The sequence below is a fragment of the Actinia tenebrosa genome, unplaced genomic scaffold (assembly GCF_029948245.1).
Source record: "Actinia tenebrosa isolate PJP-AT-01 unplaced genomic scaffold, QUT_ActTen_1.0 PGA_scaffold7__59_contigs__length_16204524, whole genome shotgun sequence".
In the NCBI taxonomy this organism is placed as follows: Eukaryota; Metazoa; Cnidaria; class Anthozoa; order Actiniaria; family Actiniidae; genus Actinia; species Actinia tenebrosa.
In genome coordinates this window covers 5,904,219-5,927,805 of record NW_028292584.1, presented here as the reverse complement: position 1 = coordinate 5,927,805, position 23,587 = coordinate 5,904,219, and the positions used below count along the sequence as shown (strand labels likewise).

The 23,587-nt window shown below is 41.1% G+C and overlaps 2 protein-coding genes across 5 annotated transcripts in view; one reads left to right on the top strand and one right to left on the bottom strand.

Annotated features, from left to right (window-relative positions):
* Nucleotides 1-23,587, bottom strand: part of LOC116289222 (arrestin domain-containing protein 3) — a 74,393-nt gene that overhangs the window by 39,828 nt on the left and 10,978 nt on the right. The gene's annotated exons all lie outside the window — the stretch shown is intronic.
* On the top strand, nt 3,374-5,401 carry LOC148905414 (uncharacterized). The gene is made up of 2 exons (XM_089040209.1): nt 3,374-3,855; nt 4,576-5,401. Exons 1-2 carry the CDS (start codon nt 3,374-3,376, stop codon nt 4,685-4,687), a joined length of 594 nt encoding a protein of 197 aa, XP_088896335.1. The 3' UTR covers nt 4,688-5,401.

Genomic DNA, 23,587 nt, shown 5'->3' with positions numbered 1-23,587 from the left:
GTGTTTACTGTTCTCCTTTCCTTTATTTTATTTGGCGTGTTACCAAAAGTTGTTTTAGCTTACCTCTTTCTTCCCTAGGTGTTGACATTCACATATGAGACAAATCATTGGACCACGAGTTTCCCGTTCGAGCTCTCATTTGCAATGGTTGTAATATTATGGTATCGTCTATCATTTGGCAATTAAGATCCTGTTCAGTGCAGCGAGTTCACTTTAGCGATAATTTGTTTTGGTTTAGGATTAAGAAAAAAGTGGTACATATTACCCCAGGATAAAGATAAAAACAAACATGGAAGATGGGCCCGAGACGTACCACGGTTGTGCACAATAAGGCAGAGGTTAAGGCCCAGGGTAACGCACTTGAAAGCAATTAAGTGAAGTAATCAAAATTGAAAACCAGTGTAATGATAATACCATTCTAGCATAACTAAGACGGGAATTATTGCAAAGCTGTAGAATGCTTTATAGCTATATTCTAAGGTTTGCCTTCAAGGTCGAGTCATATTAATTTTATCGTTTTTGATCTTTTGTATATAGATGTTTGTAACACCTTTTACGGTAAAAAACTACACCAACCCATCAATCAGGCATCAGAAAGCAACAATGGGTCTGCCGATGTGTGCAGATGACAGCACTATCAAAAGGGCAGGAACGCTGGGAATTCGAATGATTAATATGCTCGAAATAGTTGTTTCTTTTAAAACGTAACACACACCATAATGATGCCAAATTTATTATATCTTTTAGGAAGTCAAATAAATTCGAAACTATATTACACAGAGCAAGAGCTGAAGTCTATATCAAGTCAGCCCACCATGACGGCAACCCTGTGCTAGTCACACCAAGGGATGTTTAAAACCACTGAGATGAAACTTTGCTGCGATCAGTGCAGTTTATGTATCATGGTCCAGGGCTCGAACATATTTGCTCGCGGCGGATAGCACCACTGTAGCGTCTGAGGACTCAGGATATTATTTTCTTGGCGACCAATAAAGAATGACAAAAAGTTTTAATTGTTCTATGTGCTGAAAAAACTAGTTTATTGGATTTTTTTTTAAAAAATCTGAGGGACGCCTTTCCAATTAGACTTTCGGCATTGTTTCCAACGCGAATTTTTTAAGAAGCCGACGCGGCATTTAATTAGTAGGGTCCCAATCTGCGGTAATGAGAAGTTGTACGCGTTTATAGTAGGCCTATTGATCAAAAACTTTCTGTTCTGCTGTTTTATGCTGTTTCACACCACACATTGTCTCTTTTTTTATATCCGCTGATGAATTCCGGGTGATGGCTTAACGTTAAATCCTGGTTAGTTTGCTCTCCTTTATGGTTGATCCGAAAAGTGTTAAGTCGGGGCGACTTGAAATCGCAACTCACTTGATACCTAGTTGAATTTGGCGGCGATGTATTTTGTCAACATGAAAAAAAAAAGCTGTTTTTATTTATAATTAAGTGTGCAACAAAGCGAGGAGAATACTGGCGGCAGGAGGAATAAAGCAATTAAATTAATCCAATCTTTTGCCGAAGTTATTCTTATTCAAATAGTCTTGCGTAGAAAAATAGTCTTGAAAATAAAAAGTCTTGAAAATAAAAAATAGTCTTGAAAATAAAAATTGAAAAAAACAAAAGCGAAAACATATATAATGGGAGTTTTAAAATATGTAATTATATACATAATATATATACAATTCTATACTTTATATAGTAAAGATTGGATAAAGACGAGACATGTTCACTGTAACTCCGAGTTTCGTGCTACGCACTCATCAGACAGACTTTAATGAAACATATTCCTATTACTGTGATATTTATATACAAGAGGGTGTAATAATTATTTACAAAAGAAGTATTGTTCGGAAAGGAGTTAATTAGCTAGGCCTGGATTTCTATTGTTCATCAGATAGAACTTGTTTTAGAACATGTCTCGTCTTTAATCCAATCTTTACTATATATATCTATTGCTCTGCATCCCTACGCATCGAGCACTGTATTCACCAGCATAGACCACATTACATACTTTACAATTCTATACTTTATATATATATATATATATGCTTGACACAAATGAAGTTTATAGTAAAAAAAAATAAAATATCATAATATTTTTTGTTTTTGAAAGTAGGGTCGATGTTGTTTCTTATTGTAGACAAGCATGATAAAGGGAATTTAGATCGATTATGATAAGAATACGTTTAATCACTACTTGTAAAAATTTTAAAACATGTATTCTTTACCATATAAGCCAAAAACTAAGATAAAGAATTGAAAAAGTCCTAAGTTAAAATGCCCAAAAAAGTAAAGTATTAAAGTATACTAAATTTAATATATACCGTCTGCCGATGCGCAAAAGAACGATGTAGTTTCTTGACTCAAAGGCAATCCGATTCGATGCAACAACCATCAGTAACTAAGTAGAGCACTCATGAGAAAACAGTAACAAACAAATACGATTAAATTTTCTATGCGCGATAAAACACTTTATGTCTTTCAGTTCCAGAATAAGTTTAAAGAAACTCAATGTTTCCCGTTTCCTCAATCGTTTTTTTCAATCCTGGGTGAACGCATCGTTCCTCTGTTCTCATGACCCCGCACTGCTTCGGCCTCATCTTTTGATTCGTTCGTTCTTTGTTCATTTGTCGAGTCCGCCGTCGCTGCCTCAATTTGTGGTAATCCAGATATGATTGTATCGTAGTCATTTCAGAAGGTAGGTCTTTGCTGAGTTCTGTTCTACATTCTATGTGACAGGGAACTCCACACAAATGACATACTGGCATGTTGTTTCCCCGAAAATTGTAACAGCGCTCGTAGGGGCGCTACTACTGAAGTTATACTCCTCTTCAGGAAGAACTGGGGCCTTTCTTCTCCACTGGTCTTGGCACCACACAACTACTTCTAGTGTCACCGTTTCTCCTAGTCTCCAACAACCGGTAGCTTCCCTGATATCAGCTGGCGTCGAGCTTTCTTTGAAGGTGAGAGAAAGCTTCTGCCTCTAGCAACTTGCACATGAAGGTTTGCAACAACCTTGTGCCTACGGTAAGTAACTTGATTGTGAGGTTTCTTTCCTTTCCTACATGTAAAACCAGTTAGAATAAAATATTGCCACAAAGCAATATCATATAAAGGTCGTAGAAAATACAGTCTATTGCTTGAAGGCATTTTGACTAAAATTACTCGTCCAAAAACAGAAGAGGGAATATATGATGCTGACTGGACCGAGTTGAGGGACTGTTGAAGAGTCTTGTTTCCACACATGCGAACGAGCCACGTGATCTCATGTGAATAGAATATATTACTAATGCGTTGTCCCAACTGCTTCGACTAGAAGAACGTATTCCTTGCTAGTAAGCCTTTATATCGAAGATTTGTAAAGTTAGAAATGGCTTCTTTTAATCCATCGTCTAAACGGCTGCCATCCCAGATAACAGAGCTGCTAGACGTAGCAATATTTTCATATGCCACGTTATCTGGTTTAAGGTCCTCTCATAAAGTACGCGGTGATCCTGTCGTTGATGGCGTCTGTTTGATGTTTGGTCGATTGCTTGACTGTGCAAGCCAAGACACTATGAAAACCTTCCAAGAGATTTCGCCCGCAAGGTTTAGTGGTTGGCAACCGGGCTGTGAAGCGACGAAGCAGCTCTCAACGTTTATTTCCTCGCGGCTGAAACAGGCCAAGGAAAAGGATGCAATAAGAGAGCATGCGGAGCCCTATCCACCAGAGCCTCTGGTGAACAAGAAACAAAGGTTAAACGAGACGGATTCAATAACAACGAGAGTGCATCCTCAGTGCTGGAGATGTAAAAGTAGATGCCGCTTTTGCAAACTGAGGAAACGAAAGATAGTCCCATCGCTAAAGGCAGAGTGAGTATAAGACAAATACTTATAGTATTAAAGCTTTATACTATCCTTCCAAATTTGTCAGACACCTCACGTCTTCGATAGGAAGATAGCTATTATACCTTATTTCAAATACTCTAGTCAAAGCTTCACATTTTTTCTCCAACTTTCGGTTTTGAGTTTGTGCTACAATTTAAATAATTACATGGACTCCAAAGTTAATAAAAATTATTTAGGAATCCTTATTTGTGTTATAATTACACGATACGGTTCGTTCTGCTAAAATTTGTGTGACGCACGTTGTAATAATTTTCCTTTTCTCCTTTTTTTAAATAAAATATACCAGCAGATTATTATTGATTATTATTATTATTGGCAGTAAAAAAATTTTTTTTTGCACATTGATATACGCTGTCCACATAAAATTGAAGAAGTTGTTTTTTATTATATTTGCAAAGGTATTTTCGTTTTTTAATTGGATATTTCTGTTTATGTTACATTTCAAAGACTTGAAAATTTCAGAATTCGTTAATAAAGGAATGATTTAACAACACCTGGAAAACAGAATCCTAAAAGATAAAACACTGGAATGTTTTCAAAGAAAAAAAAAAAACTTTGGATGCTATTTTGAAATTCCCATACTTTAAATTACTCATGAAAAACTTTTTTTTGTCGATTAAAACTCTTCCTTTTGCATAATGTTGAGAATAATTTCTTTCCATTTATTTCTTTTACCACAAATAGATTGACTTCTCCACTTTTGGATGTACTAGAAGAGATGGCAGAAGACTTTCAAGATACACATGATTCAAGTGACGGGGATGAAAGCATGCTGGATGAAAAGGAATTTGAATAGGGAAGAAGGTTAATAAATCAGTGCTTATCAGAAAAGGACTTGACAGATGAAGATAGTATTGCAGATAACGAAGAACAAGAGAATGACAGCATGGGGGTGTATGACGTAGAAGAAGATACTTATGATATTGCTAGCAGTGATAGTGATGAAAGTCTTAGAAATGATAGTGACAAATAATTATTAGCAATTGTTGGACGAGACCGAGTATGATATGAAAACCCATGCATCAAGAGGAGCTTATCTACTTAAGTTTTGGGCTGAGTAAAAAATAACTCTTTGTGAGAGTAAGCATAACTTTTCATATCATACTCAGTCTGATAATTGCCCTATTTCACTATGATGTCACATCCAAACAATCTATTGTTTATATTATTAAAGATCATGGTCATCAGAGGGGGTCAAATCAACACAAATTCACTGAAAATTGTTCTAAAACCCGTATCAATCCACAAAGAGAAGTAGAAAAGCCAGCAAAAGCTAAGAATATTAGTACATATTTTATCTGAAAACCAGGCCATTTTAGATTAAACTGTTTAACTAGGAGCAAATTTGTTGAATTTTCTATTGAATTTGGTGCTTTTATCCCCCACATAAACAAGCAGTGATGTCACAGTAAAATAGGGTAATTGTTTTATTTTTTTGATTACTATTTGCAAAGTTATTCAGTCACCTTTATTTTACCTCAGCATTAAAGTTCCTCATTAAAACTGCAAGTTATTGTCTATTCAGACTGTGGTAAATTGATGTGGTCAATTATCCAATACTCGTTTTACTCATTCAACAGTATGACATCATATATTTCAAAAAGTTAAAGATTATCAGTGGACAAATGATGTTTTTTCCTTGCTATAAAAACTATTGAAAACTAATTTAACTATGATACTGATCATTTGATCTGTTGAAAGAAATTTACTATTATGTAGTATTTGATAAAGATGTCAATAAAGGTATTTGAAGGAAGTCCCTTATTCTAGAAGTAAATTTTTTGTGTTGGTGTAATATTTTTAATATTTCACACACAGATACTTTAGTTAGTGTGTGAAGTCACTCGATCTCAAGCATTGCAAGAACATTTTATGTCAATGATATAACCACTCCCCCCTTCACACCCACTGATTTTAAGCACTTTGAAAATACTGCTTTTTGCAAACACCTTTATAAAGGCATCCTTCGCTAATGCACATAAGAATATCACGTAGCTCCTGGCATGTACACGAGGCCTGTAGCAGGGGTAAAAATATATATTATGACATTATCTGCATGTCTTGTTTTGAGTTTTCATCTTACACAAATGCCAACTATGTGAACTGTTTTTGAAAAAATTAGTCGCCTCTATTTATTTTAAGATTTTTAAAATTTAGCTGGATGTTTACTTAAAACAAAAAGCTGTGACTTAAAGAAAAGGAGGAGATCTAGAACACTAGGAAAAATCCATGGTTTAGGGATCATAAATTTGTCATAATTTAGCTGGGGGCGATATTTGAGCTTTAGAAAATGTACTTATGTACCTTTGAATGTAGTGCCAAATAAAATACTAGCTTAACTTGTCCTGAGAGAGAAAATGAATGACTAACTAAGCAAGACATCAGTTTTTCAAATTACTATTGCTTATCTAATGAAAACTAGATTACAATTGGAATGGTCAATTAGCTATATAAAAATAGATATATGAGATTTCAGGCAATGAAATGATAAGATAATGGTATGCATTTAGCTACTACCATTAGCATTAGTACCTCTGGTTACGCCCAAAACACTTTTTACCCCTTCGCTCAGTTTTTCTAGGATTATTCTCTAAAATCTTTTGATATATATATTCTTTGTAGCTTTTTCTATACATTTAAGATTTTCACTCGTATTACTCTTTATTAGAATATCTGGCTTTCATAATAGTAATTGGATCATATTATCTTCAAATATTTGAAATATTCGGGCTTTCAAAAAACGGGGCGTTTTCATTCAAGTACCTCTTATAAATCAGAGGTTTTACATATTAGATATGACCAGGGAAAGAAAGTAAATAAACGATATTTCTAATATTACTGCCCTGATTATACATAAAGAAAGATTTTAGAGAGATATATATTGGTCGAGGCATAGCCAGGTGGATCCCCATATTAGTTTGACAATGTGATAAGGCAAACAATGATAATAAAAGGATATAGATATAGTCTTGAGCAGCGAAGAACGAAGACAGTCCAAGATAACAATCCTGCTTTTAAAAATGCGTCATCCCTACATCGGTTTGCAGTTCGGAAATACCGAGATTTTGTTATTCAAGCTATGATTGGTTCCGTAATTTATCGATATTGAAGAACGTGAGTCGCTACTTGATTGGTTGCGAAGTTTATTCATTCATCAGTTTGGGCTTCCTTGGGGTGTTACTTACGGACTTACTTACTTTCTTACGCGACTCGATGGCATAGTGGCTTCGCCTCTCTAGGAGGGAGTAGCCACAAAAAGGTTTCGGGTATTTCAATCATTTCAAAGAACCACCAAAGCAAGCAAACGTTTAAACTAACAAGCAAACATTTAAACTAAGGAATTATTTGTAAGAAAATGAGAAAAAAGAAGCGAGTCTCAATGTTCGTCAATCCCATTTTCGCATTTTTCTAGTTACCAAAGTCACGGATTGAGTTGTCGCAAAATGTGGCATTCATGGTACGTTGTGAAAGTCACGGATTGAGTCAATTGCAAAATGTGGCATTTGCCTCACCTCAAATATTATAACAGTAACACTGCTTCATAGCTAGCATTTTCTCTTGACGCAAGTACTTATTTTACTTCGAAACACCTGTTGCAGTGGTATGGAGACTAGTTCTCAATTAGCAAGGTCGATCAAATACGAGCTTGGGTCTAGCTATGGAAAGCAGGGGTAAGATGTTTTAAATTGAATAATTGGACCAAGAATTATTTGTAAGAAAATGAGAAAAAAGAAGCGAGTCTCAATGTTCGTCAATCCCATTTTCGCATTTTTCTAGTTTCCAAAGTCACGGATTGAGTTGTCGCAAAATGTGGCATTCATGGTACGTTGTGAAAGTCACGGATTGAGTCAATTGCAAAATGTGGCATTCAGAGTACGTTGTGAAAGTCACGGATTGAGTCAATTGCAAAATGTGGCATTTGCCTCACCTCAAATGACAGAACGTTACGGTTCCAGCCCTTTTTATATTGAGAATAATACACACTTTTGTGTTTAATCTTAAAAACTAGCACAGTGTATTCGTTCACTGACACGGTGTAGTGATTCCTCTCTGGTTCAGTTTCCTAAAGGCGGGTGTTACACGGGACAACTTACAACGCCAATTTTTCGCGGAACGCTATTGCCCCATTTGTATCGATTATTTTCAACATGTTACACGGGAACAACTTTTCGCGCAACCCTTACTTTAGTATTCAGTCCACGCGCTGGCAACTCACTCACGGCTTGATTTTATCATTTTTCATCAACTCCAAAAGTTTTATCTTATCCGTTTCATTAGGTTTTAGACAATCTTTGCTGTTGCTGTTCTCTTAAACTTACTTAATTCTTCTACAGTCGGCGCCATTTTGATGTGCGTCAAATCGAAGCATGGGCATGTTGCACATGATACACATGCATCGATTTGCTGAAAATTAGTCATCTTGCGTTGCAAGTTTTTGAAGCCAGATCAAAAACCTGCAACCGGCCTGTTGCAGAGTGAAATACTGCGCGAAAAATCGTCCTCGGCGCTATGTCACATGCACGGCAACGATTTTCGGAGCAACAGTGTTGCAGTGCAAGAGCATTGCGCGAAAAATCGGCGTTGCAAGTTGGCCAGTCTAACACCACCTTCAGGATGCATAAATCAACTCGGTAAATTCTAAATTCGATCTTGTAGTTGGACGACAAATTGTCGTTACCTGTCAGCCCGCTCGGAGTGGCAAATTAACCAAATGTCTGCATGCAGAGAGTCTAATTTCAATCCCGGATGTTCAAAAAAAGCGCGACTAATAAGTCACAATTCGAGTGTATTGCAATATGTGGAATTAGGGAATTGGTCTCTACCAAGGGTGGTCGGCTAGGAAAAAATCTGAACAAACTTTACTGACCCACCCTCTTGTTCGTTCATGATTACCTTTGAATTATACACAGAGATTGATGACAAACCCTTATTATTTGCCTCAGAAATTCATGACTCATGTGCCTCAGTTATACCATAATAAAATTATCTAGAAACTTAGATGAATATCCCCTATGTATTACACGATTCCACCCTTTTTTATCTTGACATGTAGTCCTTTACGCCGCGATTTATAATACAATTGTCCTTTATATAAATCACTCAATACGAGGCTGTGCTTGGAAAGTCACAGATTGAGTTATCGCAAAATATGACATTCACGTGGAAGTACTATAGGCTGTCCTTGGAAAGTCACAGATTGATTTATCGCAAAATGTGACATTCACGTGGAAGTACTATAGGCTGTGCTTAGAAAGTCACAGATTGAGTTATCGCGAAATGTGACATTCACATTGAAGTATATAGGCTGTGCTTGGAAAGTCATTCACACGAAAGTATGTTTGGAAAATTGCAATATGTCAATATGTGCTATTAACATGGGATAATAATTTCCGCTCTGCAGAATTGGAGTTTTCTTGTGTAAAATACGATATCATACTAGCGTGCGCTTTTCAGTGCCAATAAAGGCTAATATATACGAGTGCAACTATAAGACTGTATAACAAGGTTTGAAAATCTCTAAATAAGGTACACTTCCCGAAATCCTATCTTACCCCATACAAAAAATGTCCAATCAAAAGACAAACACAAAACTTATGGTAAATATGAATATACAAGTATCATAATAAACAATTTATTTTTTGCCATAAATATGCTTGTATAGCTTTCCAGGAGTAACTTCATCTATGGTATATGTTCTCTTTATTTCATCCTCATTAAAACTGGCGTCTTTGTATACCATATACACCTTTTTTTCTCTGATTAAATATGGAGGTGTGTTTGCCATACACTCCCTTGTGTGATCTCATTTGTGATGTCCATTCACACAAGGGAGGGCAGTCTCCAGAACCTTCCTCCCACAAAGCCTTGACGTCATCAAGAGTTTTTACATTCCTTGGTATAAAGAGATTGTCCAGCCACTCTTTTAATGTTTGGTGGTTTTTGTGGTAGGTCAAATACATGTGGTATGTGGCATTGTCATATGAAAAAGAAGTTGAGGGCAGTGGCTGGGTATTATACGAGGCAGGCAGAACAGGTTGTGATGGTGGTGGTACAACGCTGGAGGATGGTGGGTGAGTATCGTACGAGGCAGACAGAACAGGTTGTAATGGTGGAGGTACAACGCTGGAGGATGGTGGGTGAGTATCGTACGAGGCAGGCAGAACAGGTTGTAATGGTGGTGGTACAACGCTGGAGGATGGTGGCTGGGTATTATACGAGTAAGGCAGAACAGGTTGTGATGGTGGTGGTACAATGCTGGTGGATGGTGGGTGAGTATCGTACGAGGCAGGCAGAACAGGTTGTGATGGTGGTGGTGGTACAACGCTGGAGAATGGTGGCTTAGTAAAAGTAGTTGAGGACAGTGGCCGTGGCTGAGAATTAGAAGGTCCAGGAAGAAAAGGTGGTGTCAGTATGATGCTGGAGGATGGTTGCTGTGGCTGAGAAGTGTTAGATGGAAGTATTGTAGATGGTGGAGAAGTGTGACTGGTAGTTGGAATAAAAGATGGTGAAGGTGTTAATTCTGGTGTTGGCGATGAGTTACTATTACACATGGATACAAAAAGAGAGGACCAATATGAAATTTGGCGGGCAACGTTACAAGCAGAGTCATAGCTGGTGTGATCTGGTAAATTAGTTGGAAGATGTGAAGTGAACTGGTCTAGACGTGATGATATAGATGACAATGAATTCAGAATTTCTATGTCACTAGTTGATGATGATGACGACGGCAGCAACGGTGGTTGTGGACAGCGGTTTCCAATGACTTCACCCCTTAAAGAAGATGCAATCTTTTTGAAATCATCAACTAAAGACACCACTGATGGGGTTTTATCTTCATTGAAGATCACTCTTATCTCTTCACTATTTGAAATACTCTTCAATGCGTCTGTGAATTCTGCATCCTAAATAAAAAAGAAGGGGAAAACCAAACATCAAAAACATAAAGTACAGGATAATTTTTAAATTTGCAACTGGTTCTTTTGATGAGAATAATGTATATGTATGTCTCAATGTCAATATTCAAATGTAATTATATTTTAAATATGTTACAATGAAACTGAAAGTTTGACCTCTTTTATTTTAAATAAATTGTCAAATTCTCATTTCAATGCTTTTTAAGTTACCAAAAAAAAAAAATTTTCAAAACAGTGAGTGCAAATTTTTTGCATCATTCAGTTTGCTCCATATTAAGATTGTTAAGATTGCACTGAAACTTTCTAAAATTATGTGTAATTAATTTGTATAAATTATAAAATTTAAAAAAAAATTTAAATGGGATTTTTGCTTGAAAATATCGCAAAATCTAAAAATTTAAATCCTTAATACAACTCCTGAGGTCAAAAAGATTTTAAGTCCTTCAAAATTTATTCTTAGGGTAAGGCACATTTTACTTTTTTGCTCTTACAATAATATTGTATTTGTTGTCATTTGTTCTAATGAGCCTGTTGCGTTATGCAAATATAAACGGTCTAAAAAATTCACATATTGGCAGCGATACAAGTGGAACAAGCATCGATGAACTGTATGCTAAATAGAATTAGCTGATTGTACCCCTTTCTTTGGCAACTTACAAAATTTTTACATTCTCCCTAATTGAATGAGTCAAGTCAATAAAACAGATGAAGTTGGGTGAACAGGGATGTGGGTGCATGCCTTGCGTATTCCTCACACAAAATAAGCATTAATATAAAGCAGCTTAAAGATAAAGCAAAAATCTCTGCGAACAAACCTATAGATCATCAAAGAAATTGAAATACAGATATATGTATTACAACAAAAATTCTTATATTAAAAATAAATAAATAAGCTTGCCATCGGCTTCCATGAAGGAAGGGGGTACTTAGATATGAACTTGGTAAGGATCAGGGTGAATTTCCAAATAACTCCCAAGTATACAGGACAAAATCATTTGGTATGCCCATTTGTTCATGTCAAAAATTGCTTTTATATTCACAATTTGTTTTGCTCTTCTAAGAGTAGTATAGGGGATGGGGGTTCCAGCGCAATGACCACCGGAGGATTACCCGTCTAAAGTGAATTCCTCGATTCGTACCGCGATTACCCGCATCCCGTGTCTATGTAGTTAAATATGTTAGTCTATATATGGAGTGCGAAGAATGTAAAGAGTTTGCTTATGATTTCTGTGTAAAGTGCTTGAAACCCAAGTTTGTACCTACTAAGCCAAATAAGTATATTTGTGGTGGTAAGAAAATGCAAATAGAAGACGACACGTCAGCACAGTGTTACGAGTGTGGTAAAAACATTCGCAATGCCGTACCAAATGCTACCAGAGAGCAATATTACGCCAATGGAGGTCGTAAGAAAACACCTTATAAGAGAATAAAATATTTTAGGGACTGCATGAGTCATATCCAAGGTTATCGACCGGTAGATTTAGACAACGAAGTAAAGAAGAAAATCATAGACGACTTAGAAGAGCCAACCCCACAAAGTCTACGGAAGACATTGAAAAAATTAAAACTAGGGAAATATTACAAAGCTATTCCCTATCTTTTGTCTGAAATTACCGGTAAGTCTATTCCTGAGGTTTCTGATATGACAAGAGCCGAGTGGATGTTTTGTCGGCTGGATAAGGATATTCCTTATTACCCTGACGTAATCTATGAAATATTTTACAAAATAGACCCCAGCCACCCCCTGTTAGGATGGATTCCGAGAAGATAGTGAATCTTATGGCATAAGATGAGTAATTAGCATAAATATTACGCGTAATTTCCAGACTGTCGTTCAATATGTAAACAAAATCCTGTCTCGCTTTTTTCAAAGCAGATGTTTACTGAGCGAGCTTTCTTTGAAGCTCTTCTTTCGCTTCTTGGTAGATCTTTTTGCGAGATTCCTCGGAAAGATCTTTTACGACTGTTTTTTTGTTTCTTATGTCCGACTTTAATTTCTCGTACTTTTCCTCTTCGGCCAGAATAAGCGAGAATTCTACGTCGTCTATCTTTCTGTCACGCAAAGCCTTTGAGACAAGATCGGTAATTGTATTTACTTTAGCTCTTGACAGAGTTATTGTCGTGTCATGCTTGGATATCTTGCTTGACAACTGTTTCATAATGCCCGTAGCAACAGCCGAAACAATACCACAGGCTGCCCCAACGCCGGCCAAAGAAACTCCAACAATTACTCCCGGCCCAGTAAGCGAAGTAGCAACGCCGGAGCCCGTTAACACAACAGATATGGACCCTGAAGTTATCGCAATCTTATGTAGCGTACTCCGGGCTCTGACGTACTTTTTTCGGACTTTTTCGTAGTGTTGTGTTTGCCCTTCCAAGTAAGCCAGTATTAAGTTCGCTTTATTCAGACGAAAGTTTTCAGCGTTTAGTTCGTTAGGAACATCTGGGTACAACTGAGGTGCTGATGGTATAACATCCATTATATATACTAATGTACGACGCTTTTGGGAATGATATTGAGGAGCAGCCACATCATGACAACAGGGATTATGCCAACTGGAGAGCATTTAGGAAGATGTTTCCACATGCAGACCCTAGTAAGTTCGAAAGAAGACAAGATGGGATTTACTTCAACGGCGAAAGAATGTACAGTAATGCGGACTTGGAGCCAAAGCATCCTAAGATTTTACAACCAAAACCCGAGCATAAAGAAAGGCAACCTAATTTTCCAGAGAATTTATTACCGGCAACCCAGAATTACCCATTTTACGACACCAAAGATGCGGAAGACTTTGCTAAGATGGTTACCTCCTTAGAAATCCCCGTGGGTCCTACGACCTTCAAGACAAAAGTCAGAGACATCTTTAGAGAAACTGCCATGAAACATACCTCAGGGAAAGAATCCAGAGAATGGTTATCAGGTCCCAACATGCGGTATTGGCCGAAGCAGTTGAACTTTGCAGTCTGGGCTGCTACTAAGGGATGTGGTATAGCCGTGGATATGTTCCATATTCCTTTCCTACGATTTCACGTTGCCTTTACCATGCGACGTCTTTTAAAGGAGTTGGGTGCGCCGCTGCCCGGTGATGAGATATTCGACGCAATGGATAACAAGTATGATAAAGTAGCATGGGAGCGTCTAAAGAACGAGTTCCATCTCCACGACCCCGACTTCCGCAATAAGGAGGGCGCCGCCCATGGTTTAGGAGAAACTTACACCTATGCTTCGTATGTTGGTGCCAGCATAGAAACGCCGGGTATGGGGTATCCCAGTTCCTACGAATTCTCCGACTTAGGAGGCAGCGGAAAAAGGGTAATCTGATCTACTTCATAGAAAGCAAGCAGAGATACCCATGGGCGCCTTTCTTTGCCGCAAAGGGTATTGGATTGAAAAATCTAGCAAGAATTAATCGAAGCATCGAAGCCTTTGTTTACTGCATTCTAGGGGCCCAGGTTAGCACTCGCAGCCCCATCGTAGCCGCAAGCGGAGCGTCGCAGGAAACGCAACAAGTATTCCTTGTTCTCTTCGAAAGTGCCGTTATCGAGAATGAGATCTCTAAATCAGTTCAAAGATATCAACTTGCGGTGCAGCAATCAAAGGTTAGACTGGATTATGCCTTGAGTCCTGGTTGTTGGTTAATGCCAAGTAATTTGGTCATCAACGCCGATTCCGTCGTGGGTTACAACAACAAACTTCAACGAGCTACCAAAGACATGAAGTTTGGGGTGAATGACGTGAACTCTGACACTCTTAGGAACATTCCCCATTTCGTGGAGAAGCCAAAGAAGGAGCACGTAGAGAATCCCGCAGGGAAACCAAAGAACGTAATCAAGAAGAAGGTCCTGCCTGCGATACCTGAGGAATATGACCATAACTTACTAAAGGCCAGCCTAGCCACCGCAAGCATTGGTCTGAGTTATTATATATGGCGATGAACAACCCCTACGTAGCTGGAGTAGATTGTGTCTATACGACTTACACAGGCGAGAAAAAATACAACCAGAGCTCTTGGGTTGATGTCACAGGAATGTCCGTGGATTTGAACTACTCAGGAAAGAAGCTGATAATATGCAGTATTTGCATTGGCACGAGTAGTCACGCCAACGTGGGCTTTAGGTTCCTGGATGACAATGGCATACTGCAGCAGCAGCAGTAAGGCGGGCTCGCGGAGCGTCGGCAATGCACCTGGAATTATGCGGGTATTACTGGGGCCTGGGACCCCCTTGCGCGATCCGGCGACAGCGGCGAGGAGCGCCTACTGCTGCTGTGTTTGCGAAATCTATGATATATATATGCATGAATGTAAAGAGTTTGTTTATGACTTCTGTGTAAAGTGCTTGAAACCCAAGTTTGTACCTACTAAGCCAAATAAGTATATTTGTTGTGGCAAAAAAATGCAAATAGAAGATCACACGTCAGCACAGTGTTACGAGTGTGGTAAGAATATTCGTAATGCCGTACCAAATGCTACCAGAGAGCAATATTACGCTAATGGAGGTCGTAAGAAAACACCTTATAAGAGAATAAAATACTTTAGGGACTGGATGAGTCATATCCAGGGTTTACGACCGGTATATTTAGACAACGAAGTAAAGGAGAAAATCATAGACCACTTAGAAGAGCCAACCCCGCAAAGTCTGCGGAAAACACTGAAAAAATTAAAACTAGGGAAATATTACAAGACTATTCCCTACCTTTTATCTCAAATTACCAATGAACCCATCCCGGAGGTGTCTAGGGATGCGATGAGTAGAGCTGAGTGGTTGTTTTGCCGTTTGGATAAGAATATTCCCCACTATCCAGATGCGATCTACGAGATCTTCAAGGAGATAGACCCCGAGCATCCGCTGTTAGTATGGATACCCAGACGTTGACGTGAATTCAAAGTGAATGTCTACTGAGCGAGTTTTCTTCGTAGGTCTTCCTTGGCCTGTTCGTAGATCTTCTTTCGGGTTTCGTCGGACAGATCTCTTATGATTGTTTTTTTGGTGCCTGACTTCAACTCCTCGTACTTCTTCTCCTCCGCAAGAATCAAGGAAAACTCCACGTCGTCTATCTTACGGTCGACAAGAGCTTTGGAGACGAGGTCGGCAATCGTGTTAGACTTTGCCCTTGCTAGGGCTATGGTCGTGTCATGTTTGGATATCTTATTCGATAATTGTTTCATGATGCCCGTGGAGACAGCGGAGACAATACCACAAGCCGCCCCAACGCCGGCCAAAGGGACCCCCACAACGACGCCGGGCCCCGTCAAAGAAGTAGCAACACCACTGCCCGTCAAAGCAACAGACAAAGATCCCGTCGTTACCGCCACCTTATGCAGAGTGCTGCGGGCGCGGGCATACTTCTTCCTTACGTTCTCGTAGTGTTTAACTTGCGCGTCCAAGTAAGCCAGGATTAGATTAGCCTTGTTCAAACGAAAGTTCTCAGCGTTCTCGATGGGTGCCGTGGTGTGATAGTTTGGAACATCTGGGTACAACTGTGGTGCTGATGGTATAACATCCATTATATATACTAATGTACGACGCTTTTGGGAATGATATTGAGGAGCAGCCACATCACGACAACAGGGATTATGCCAACTGGAGGGCCTTTAGGAAGATGTTTCCACATGCAGACCCTAGTAAGTTTGAGCGTAGACCCGATGGGATTTACTTCAACGGCTCCAGGATGTACAGCAATGCGGACTTGGAGCCAAAGCATCCTAATATTTTACAACCAAAACCCGAGCATAAAGAAAGGCAACCTAATTTTCCAGAGAATCTATTACCGACAACAGAGGATTACCCATTTTACGACAACAAAGGTGGAGCGGATGACTTTGCTAAGATGGTTACCTCCTTAGAAATCCCCGTGGGCCCTACGACCTTCAAGACAAAAGTCAGAGACATCTTCAAAGAGACGAGGATGAAGCATACGACCGGGAAGGAATCTAGAGAATGGTTATCAGGTCCCAACATGCGGTATTGGCCGCAGCAGTTAAACTTTGCTGTCTGGGCTGCTACTAAAGGATGTGGCATAGCCGCGGACATGTTCCATATTCCTTTCCTAAGATTCCACGTTGCTTTTACTATTCGTAGGATATTGTTTGAGTTAGGAGTGCCGCTTCCTGGTGACACTGTCTTTAACCCAAAGGATAACAAATATGACAAAGTCGCATGGGAGCGATTAAGGAATGAGTTTAAGCTTACCAACCCTGATTTTCGCAACAAAGAGGGTGCCGCCCATGGTTTAGGAGAAACATATACGTATGCCTCCTACGTCGGTGCCAGCATAGAAACGCCGGGTATGGGGTATCCCAGTTCCTACGAATTCTCCGACTTAGGAGGCAGCGAAACGAAAGGGAATCTGATCTACTTCATAGAAAGCAAGCAGAGATATCCATGGGCGCCTTTCTTTGCCACAAAGGGCATTGGACTGAAAAACCTAGCAAGGATTAATCGAAGCATGGAAGCCTTTGTCTACTGCATTCTAGGGGCCCAGGTTAGCACTCGCAGCCCCATCGTAGATGCCAGTGGTGCGTCGCAGGAAACGCAACAAGTATTCCTTGTTCTCTTCGAAAGCGCTGTTATCGAGAATGAGATTTCTAAGTCAGTTCAAAGATATCAACTTGCGGTGCAGCAATCTAAAGTGCGGTTAGATTACGCCTTGACTCCTGGTTGTTGGCTAATGCCAAGTAATTTGGTCATCAACGCCGATTCCGTCGTGGGTTACAACAACAAACTTCAACGAGCTACCAAAGACATGAAGTTTGGGGTGAATGACGTGAACTCTGACACTCTTAGGAACATTCCCCATTTCGTGGAGAAGCCAAAGAAGGAGCACGTAGAGAATCCCGCAGGGAAACCAAAGAACGTAATCAAGAAGAAGGTCCTGCCTGCGATACCTGAGGAATATGACCATAACTTACTAAAGGCCAGCCTAGCCACCGCAAGCATTGGTCTGAGTTATTATATATGGCGATGAACAACCCCTACGTAGCTGGAGTAGATTGTGTCTATACGACTTACACAGCGAGAAAAAATACACCCAAGCATCTTGGGTGGACGTCGCCGGGATGTCCGTAGATCTAAACTACTCGGGGAAGAAGTTAATTTCAGGCAGCATTTCTTTGGGAGCCGTTAGCAGTGCGAATGTAGGATTTCGTTTCTGCGACGACAATGGAGTATTACAGCCCATGCGCGCGAAGACGAACAACAGAGAGCCTACACATTTCTCAGTAGAGCCGCCAACTAATAGCTCTGAAAATCTTTCCGTTTGGACTTTTCACCTAGTTGCCGACTGCCATGGGAAAGTGAAGCTGCAAATGCGCATAGATGACTCCGGGAGCGTTTGCATAAATAGCATAGAAAATCAAAGGAATACTGTCTATAACCACATGACCATCAGCGCTTTGACGGTGATGAGCCTCTAGAAGCAAATTTATCGAAGGGGACTTGTTCCCTGTAATATATGAATCCATACGTGAGGGAAACGCGCTATGCCCACCGCTTAGATGAAGAAGGATATGACAACGGCGCCTGGCATGATGTTGGACTGTGGGTTGAAGTTGGGGGCACTGCATTGGTCATTTGCACTATTAGCATTAATGCGAACACGCATGCGAATGTGGGGTTTAGGCTTATCGATGAGAATAATAAGCCCCTGCTTCCTTATCGAACTTCAACGAACACTAGGAAAGTTACCCATTTTTCGATGGAGCCCTACACTAGGTCCACTGAAGACCTAACGCCAGTGACTTTTCATATGCTAGCCAATTGTAAATATGCTAAGTTGCAAGTCACTTCTGATGACGGCAAGTTTGGAATAAATCGCATAGGTCGCAGGCCCGCTAATGCAGCCTGGAGTCATAAGCCCATTTCTACCATGAGTGTGTTGCCGTTGGTTCCGAATTACCAGGGCGGTGCTAATACCGTCTTTCATTATCCTCAAAGCAGGGCAGCCGCCCGATGAGAAGGATAAGATTAAGTCTTCATCTTCTTCAGGAGGACCACCCCAATAGCTACGACCAAGATCCAAATGTTATTCCCTACAAACTTTAACAGTTCTCCGCCGGTCCTAAGTGCCATGCCAAGAACGCTACCAAGCAGCCCAGGCAAGCCGGCTGCCATCTTTCTTCCCTAAGTCCTGTCAAACCAGAACCCAACTTGCTTACGCCCGCGCCTGTAGCCTTAAGCGCAGATAGGATTACTCCTACTACGCTCGAAATAGCGACCGCAAATGCCAGCGGAATACCATACTTCACCAGGAGCTTTTTTATCTTTTCCTTGGTGGTAAGCCCCAACTCCCTTTCCAAGCCTTCTCTTTGCGTACGCAATTCCACCAGTCTTTCCTGAAGAGCCTCTAATTCCCTTTGAGCCGCTTCCCTTTCCTCTTCAGAGCGGTTTTGGTCCTCGATGACTTCCCGTTGCCTTTGTATTTGACCCTCCAAGTCCTCAATGGCCTGATCTCTTTGCCGAATTTGCTCTTCTTTGGTGTTGATTTCCGTGTTAAGCTGCCGTTCCCGCATTACCGAGGACTCTAATAATATCCCTACGCGCCTAAGTTCAGCGTCTCTGTCTCCAATGTCTGCCACTGCGCGGTCAAAGTTTGATCTGGCTTTATCCCTTTCATGTATTAATTTACCAATTCTATCCTTATTGTCTTCATCTTCCCTTTCGTGGGAATCGACGGTAAGCTTGAATTGTCTCATGTACTCACTTTCTTTCTCATCCATTACCTGCTTTAACTCTTCGATTGTCTCCAATGCCGACCTTAATTCGTTTTCCTTTTCCTCATATCTTTCAGCGTATCGCATTAATTCTTCAGCTTGTTCCTCTACTATGTTGCCTTGCAGTTGTTGCTCTATTTGCTGCCGTTCTTGAGCGACTTCGTCTACGTAGGAGCTAAATGCTTGGACCACCTTTGCAGTGTCTGCCGCGCTTTCCTCCAACCGACTTCGCAAGGTAGGCTTTCCTAATGCGTCCTTAAGTGTTTTAGGGATGTTTTTGTTTGCATAGTATTTGCCATTGATATCTCTAATTACGTATGGCTTTGAGCCGGTTCTTGCTAGCCTAGCTATTACGACTTCGCGATCCCATTCGTTTTCAGTATCGTACATTACTTGAACCTTCGTTGCATCCCAGTTTGGGAATTCTTCCTTAATTCTCTCGAAATCGTCCGGCTCTTTATTAGCCTCCAACTCGGCTTCCATTTGCTTTTGGAGTTCTGAGATCCATGTTGAACTGGGTGGTTCTGGGACGGTTGAACGTAATAAGCGATCCATGTAGAAACTTGCGTCGATCTTAGGGATATTAATGACGATATCTTGCGTTGGTTTTAAGACATTGAGCCTTAAGTATTCTGGCATTGTCTTACCAGGGTTCCTATTGCGCCACTTATTCCTTAAGGAATTCATGGCATTGTGAGCCCTTTTACCATACCTACGTTTTAGCTTTTCAAAAAGACTTTGCCTGCTTATCTTGTCATCGGAAAGCAAGGACTCATATTCATCGTCGTTAATATCAACTCTACCTTCTTCAGTAAGGGGATCAAAATCCATTCCTTCCATTATATATGATAAGCACAAAGTTAAACCCCAACGTATTACCTAAGCAGGTTGGCGGGCTGAAAGCAGAACGCACCTTTCACCGGGTCACATTCACCCCCAGCAGCGCAAAACCAGGGGAGACGCTGTACGTAGGCGTACCCCGCCTAACGGATAACCTAGTATTGGTTCCTGGCACCTTGGCTTTAAGGTATGACCTAGCAATACAACCAAGCACCAAGGACAAGCGCTATACCGTCAATAATGTGGGTAGGAACCTCGTCTCTAAGATGAGAATCAAGTTCGCCGGGGAATCTCTCTTGGACTTGAACAGGTACGATTTGTACGCCACGTATAAGGATCTGTGGCTAACAGCCTTCGACCGTGCACAAAAGATAGAGCAGGGAATTGGAAGCGTTATTCTTCGTAAGCTTCGCAGCGACACCAACCCGGCGCCTACGGACTCCAGCGGAGCAACCGCAGTAGCAGACGCAACAAGGGTAAAGACCGCTTATGGTAGCAAGTACGTTATCCCTTTGGACTTTGAAGTGATTACGAGTCATGGCGTGTACTACCCCAGACAGTTATCCGAGTTACAGTTTGAAGTAACCTTGGCGGACACTACGAACGTCATTGGAGGCATGGACAGCGCAATTAGCGGGGCTGTTGATCCCTATTCCATCACTAACTTAGAGCTGCAGTATGAGACCGTGTACAGCGAAGAGCTGGCCCGTAGCGCTGGCATGGAATACAGCTCCGGCAAGGCATTCCTTTACGACCACGTAGTGATGTATAAGACGTTCAGCTTCCTGGATAAGACGGACGAGGTTATCAACCAAAGTATTAACCTCCCACGAAGAAGTCTCACGGGGTTGATGCTGGTGTTTGCTAAACCCTACGAGGCCGGCAAGCGCGACTCCGAAGCCTTTCACAACCCTAACATTACTAACGTCGGCGTGAATATCAACGGAGTCCCAAACAAGGTTTACTCCCAGGGAATAAAGCCCGCAGACGTGTACAGGGAGGCAATGCGCAAGTTTGGCGACCAAATTAGCCCCGAGGAATTCTTTAAGGATAAGTACGCGCTGTGGATTGATATGCGCACCACCAACGATGAATCTATGCACGGTCAGGGTCTGCGGCTGGTAAACACCCAAGACGGCATCACTTTGGAGATCAAGCGCACAAAGAATGCCTCCGCGGGCGACGGCGACAAAATAAACTGCTACGTCTTTGTCGTGTCGGACGCACAGCTAAGCATAGAAATGAACCAATTAAAGAGCGTTGCATATTGATTCGTGCTCCCTCATCCTAAAAAAGGAAAAAAGATAAAATATGTGTCTAATATACCATGTTACGCGTCTTTGAAAACAACAACACCAAACTGCAATGCATAGTGCAAGGCGAAACTTTGTACTTTAAAGCAAAGGAAGTGGCGGCTGCGTTGGATTATGAGAACACCAAGAAGGCTATTAGAGACCATGTTTCTGAGAAGTACCAGAAAAGATGGGCTGACGTGCAAGGGGTCCCAAACCGTTCCCCTTCTACTATCCACCCACATTCCGTGTTTATCTCCGAGCCCGGCTTGTATCAATTGATATTCAGCTCCAGGCTGCCAAAAGCCGTGGAGTTTCAGGATTGGGTCTTTGAGGAAGTCCTTCCCGCATTAAGGAAAACCGGCAAGTACGAGATAGAGCGGCGCTTTGACGGCCCCAACAAATTGGTATTTAAGATTGAGAATGAGTTTGACTTACATAAAAAGGTGGTAAATTACATTCGCAGGTTCTACCCCCAAATGCTCGTGACCTCTGGTCTAGGCGAACTGCAGGATTCGGACGGCAAGCGCATAAAGTGCTGGCAGAAGGGCTACCAACGAGGTCAGCCTGATCTGCTCATCCTTAATGCTCACAGGCGGTACCGTGGATTCTGCATCGAGCTGAAGACTCCGAAAGGCAACGGGGTATTGTCTGAGGATCAACGCCGCCTCTTAAGCGGCTACGAGGAAAATGGATTTAAGGTGCTGATAAGCAACGACTACGACGACATCTGCAGGAGCATCACGGAGTATGCGCGAGGAATTCGCCTGCCTTGTAGGTGGTGCTGCAAGCGCTTTAGGAACACAGACACTTTAAAGACGCACTTAAAGATATTTCATAGAATATATGGCGTTTGAGGCTGTGAGGCAGATACACTGACGAGACTTAAAGGAGGGCGTTACCTACGAAATAAAAAACTACGTAGCCTTTGAAGACAGGCTACGGTTGTTATTGGCGCATGAGGATGTCACGTACAGCCTGTGGGCGCCAGATCGCGTTCGTTACGTCATCGAAGGACAGGAGTTTACGCATCTGAGGTCGTATGGTAAGAAGGATGGCCGCTGGGCCTTTGACGTCGCAAAGTGCATCCTTCCTTCGGTCCTATGCAGGTAAGTGCGTCGTTTGAGTGGGGTTCGTCGACAATGAGGGTCGGCGACTCTTTTTTAACGATGCAGTCAGCAGGGGGTTCGCACGTAATACAGTCCATATATACTTAGGGTTATTAGGAATCCTCCTAAGGAGGCGGCTGCGTAGGCTAGCATATATCCATTCCAGAATGTTAAGGATAAGGTTAAGTATCTTGTTAAGTAGGGTCTGAAACTCCTCAGAAACCCTCGTAGAATGTTGAGGATGAAGTTGTCATCTTGTTAAGCAGTTATGGATGTGTTCCTCTTCTCTTACGCATCCACATATCTCACACTGCTGCCTCCAGTATTCCCTGTTAGTCCATGGGACACCTTCTAGCGCGTCAAAGCGGGGTAGCGTTCTGCTTATCTTCCTATGGTAGTCTATTCTATTCCTTAGATATTCCTCTTTATGTTCACAATTCATAATATCACCGCACTGGTAACAATCCACTCCTTCCATGTCGTAGGTCCTAGAAAGGAATCGATAAGTCTCCTCATGCCTCTTTCTATGTGTCTGAAGACGTTGGCGGCTGCTAAGTATCTTATCACAGAAACTACACTGCCTAGTCCTACAGCAAACCCCTCTCTTCAGATGTTGCTGCATTTCCTGAAGAGTGCTGAATTCCTTATTACAATCCTTACAGGCACTTCTACAGACGCGTCTTTCCTGGTGTTGCTGCATCTTTTGGACGGTGCTGAATTCCTTATTACAATCCTTACAAACCTTACTAATTGGCTTCTTTGTGCAAACTCCATGCCGAACATGGTATTGCAGTCTTTGCTTGGTGCTAAACACCCTCTTACACATCAAA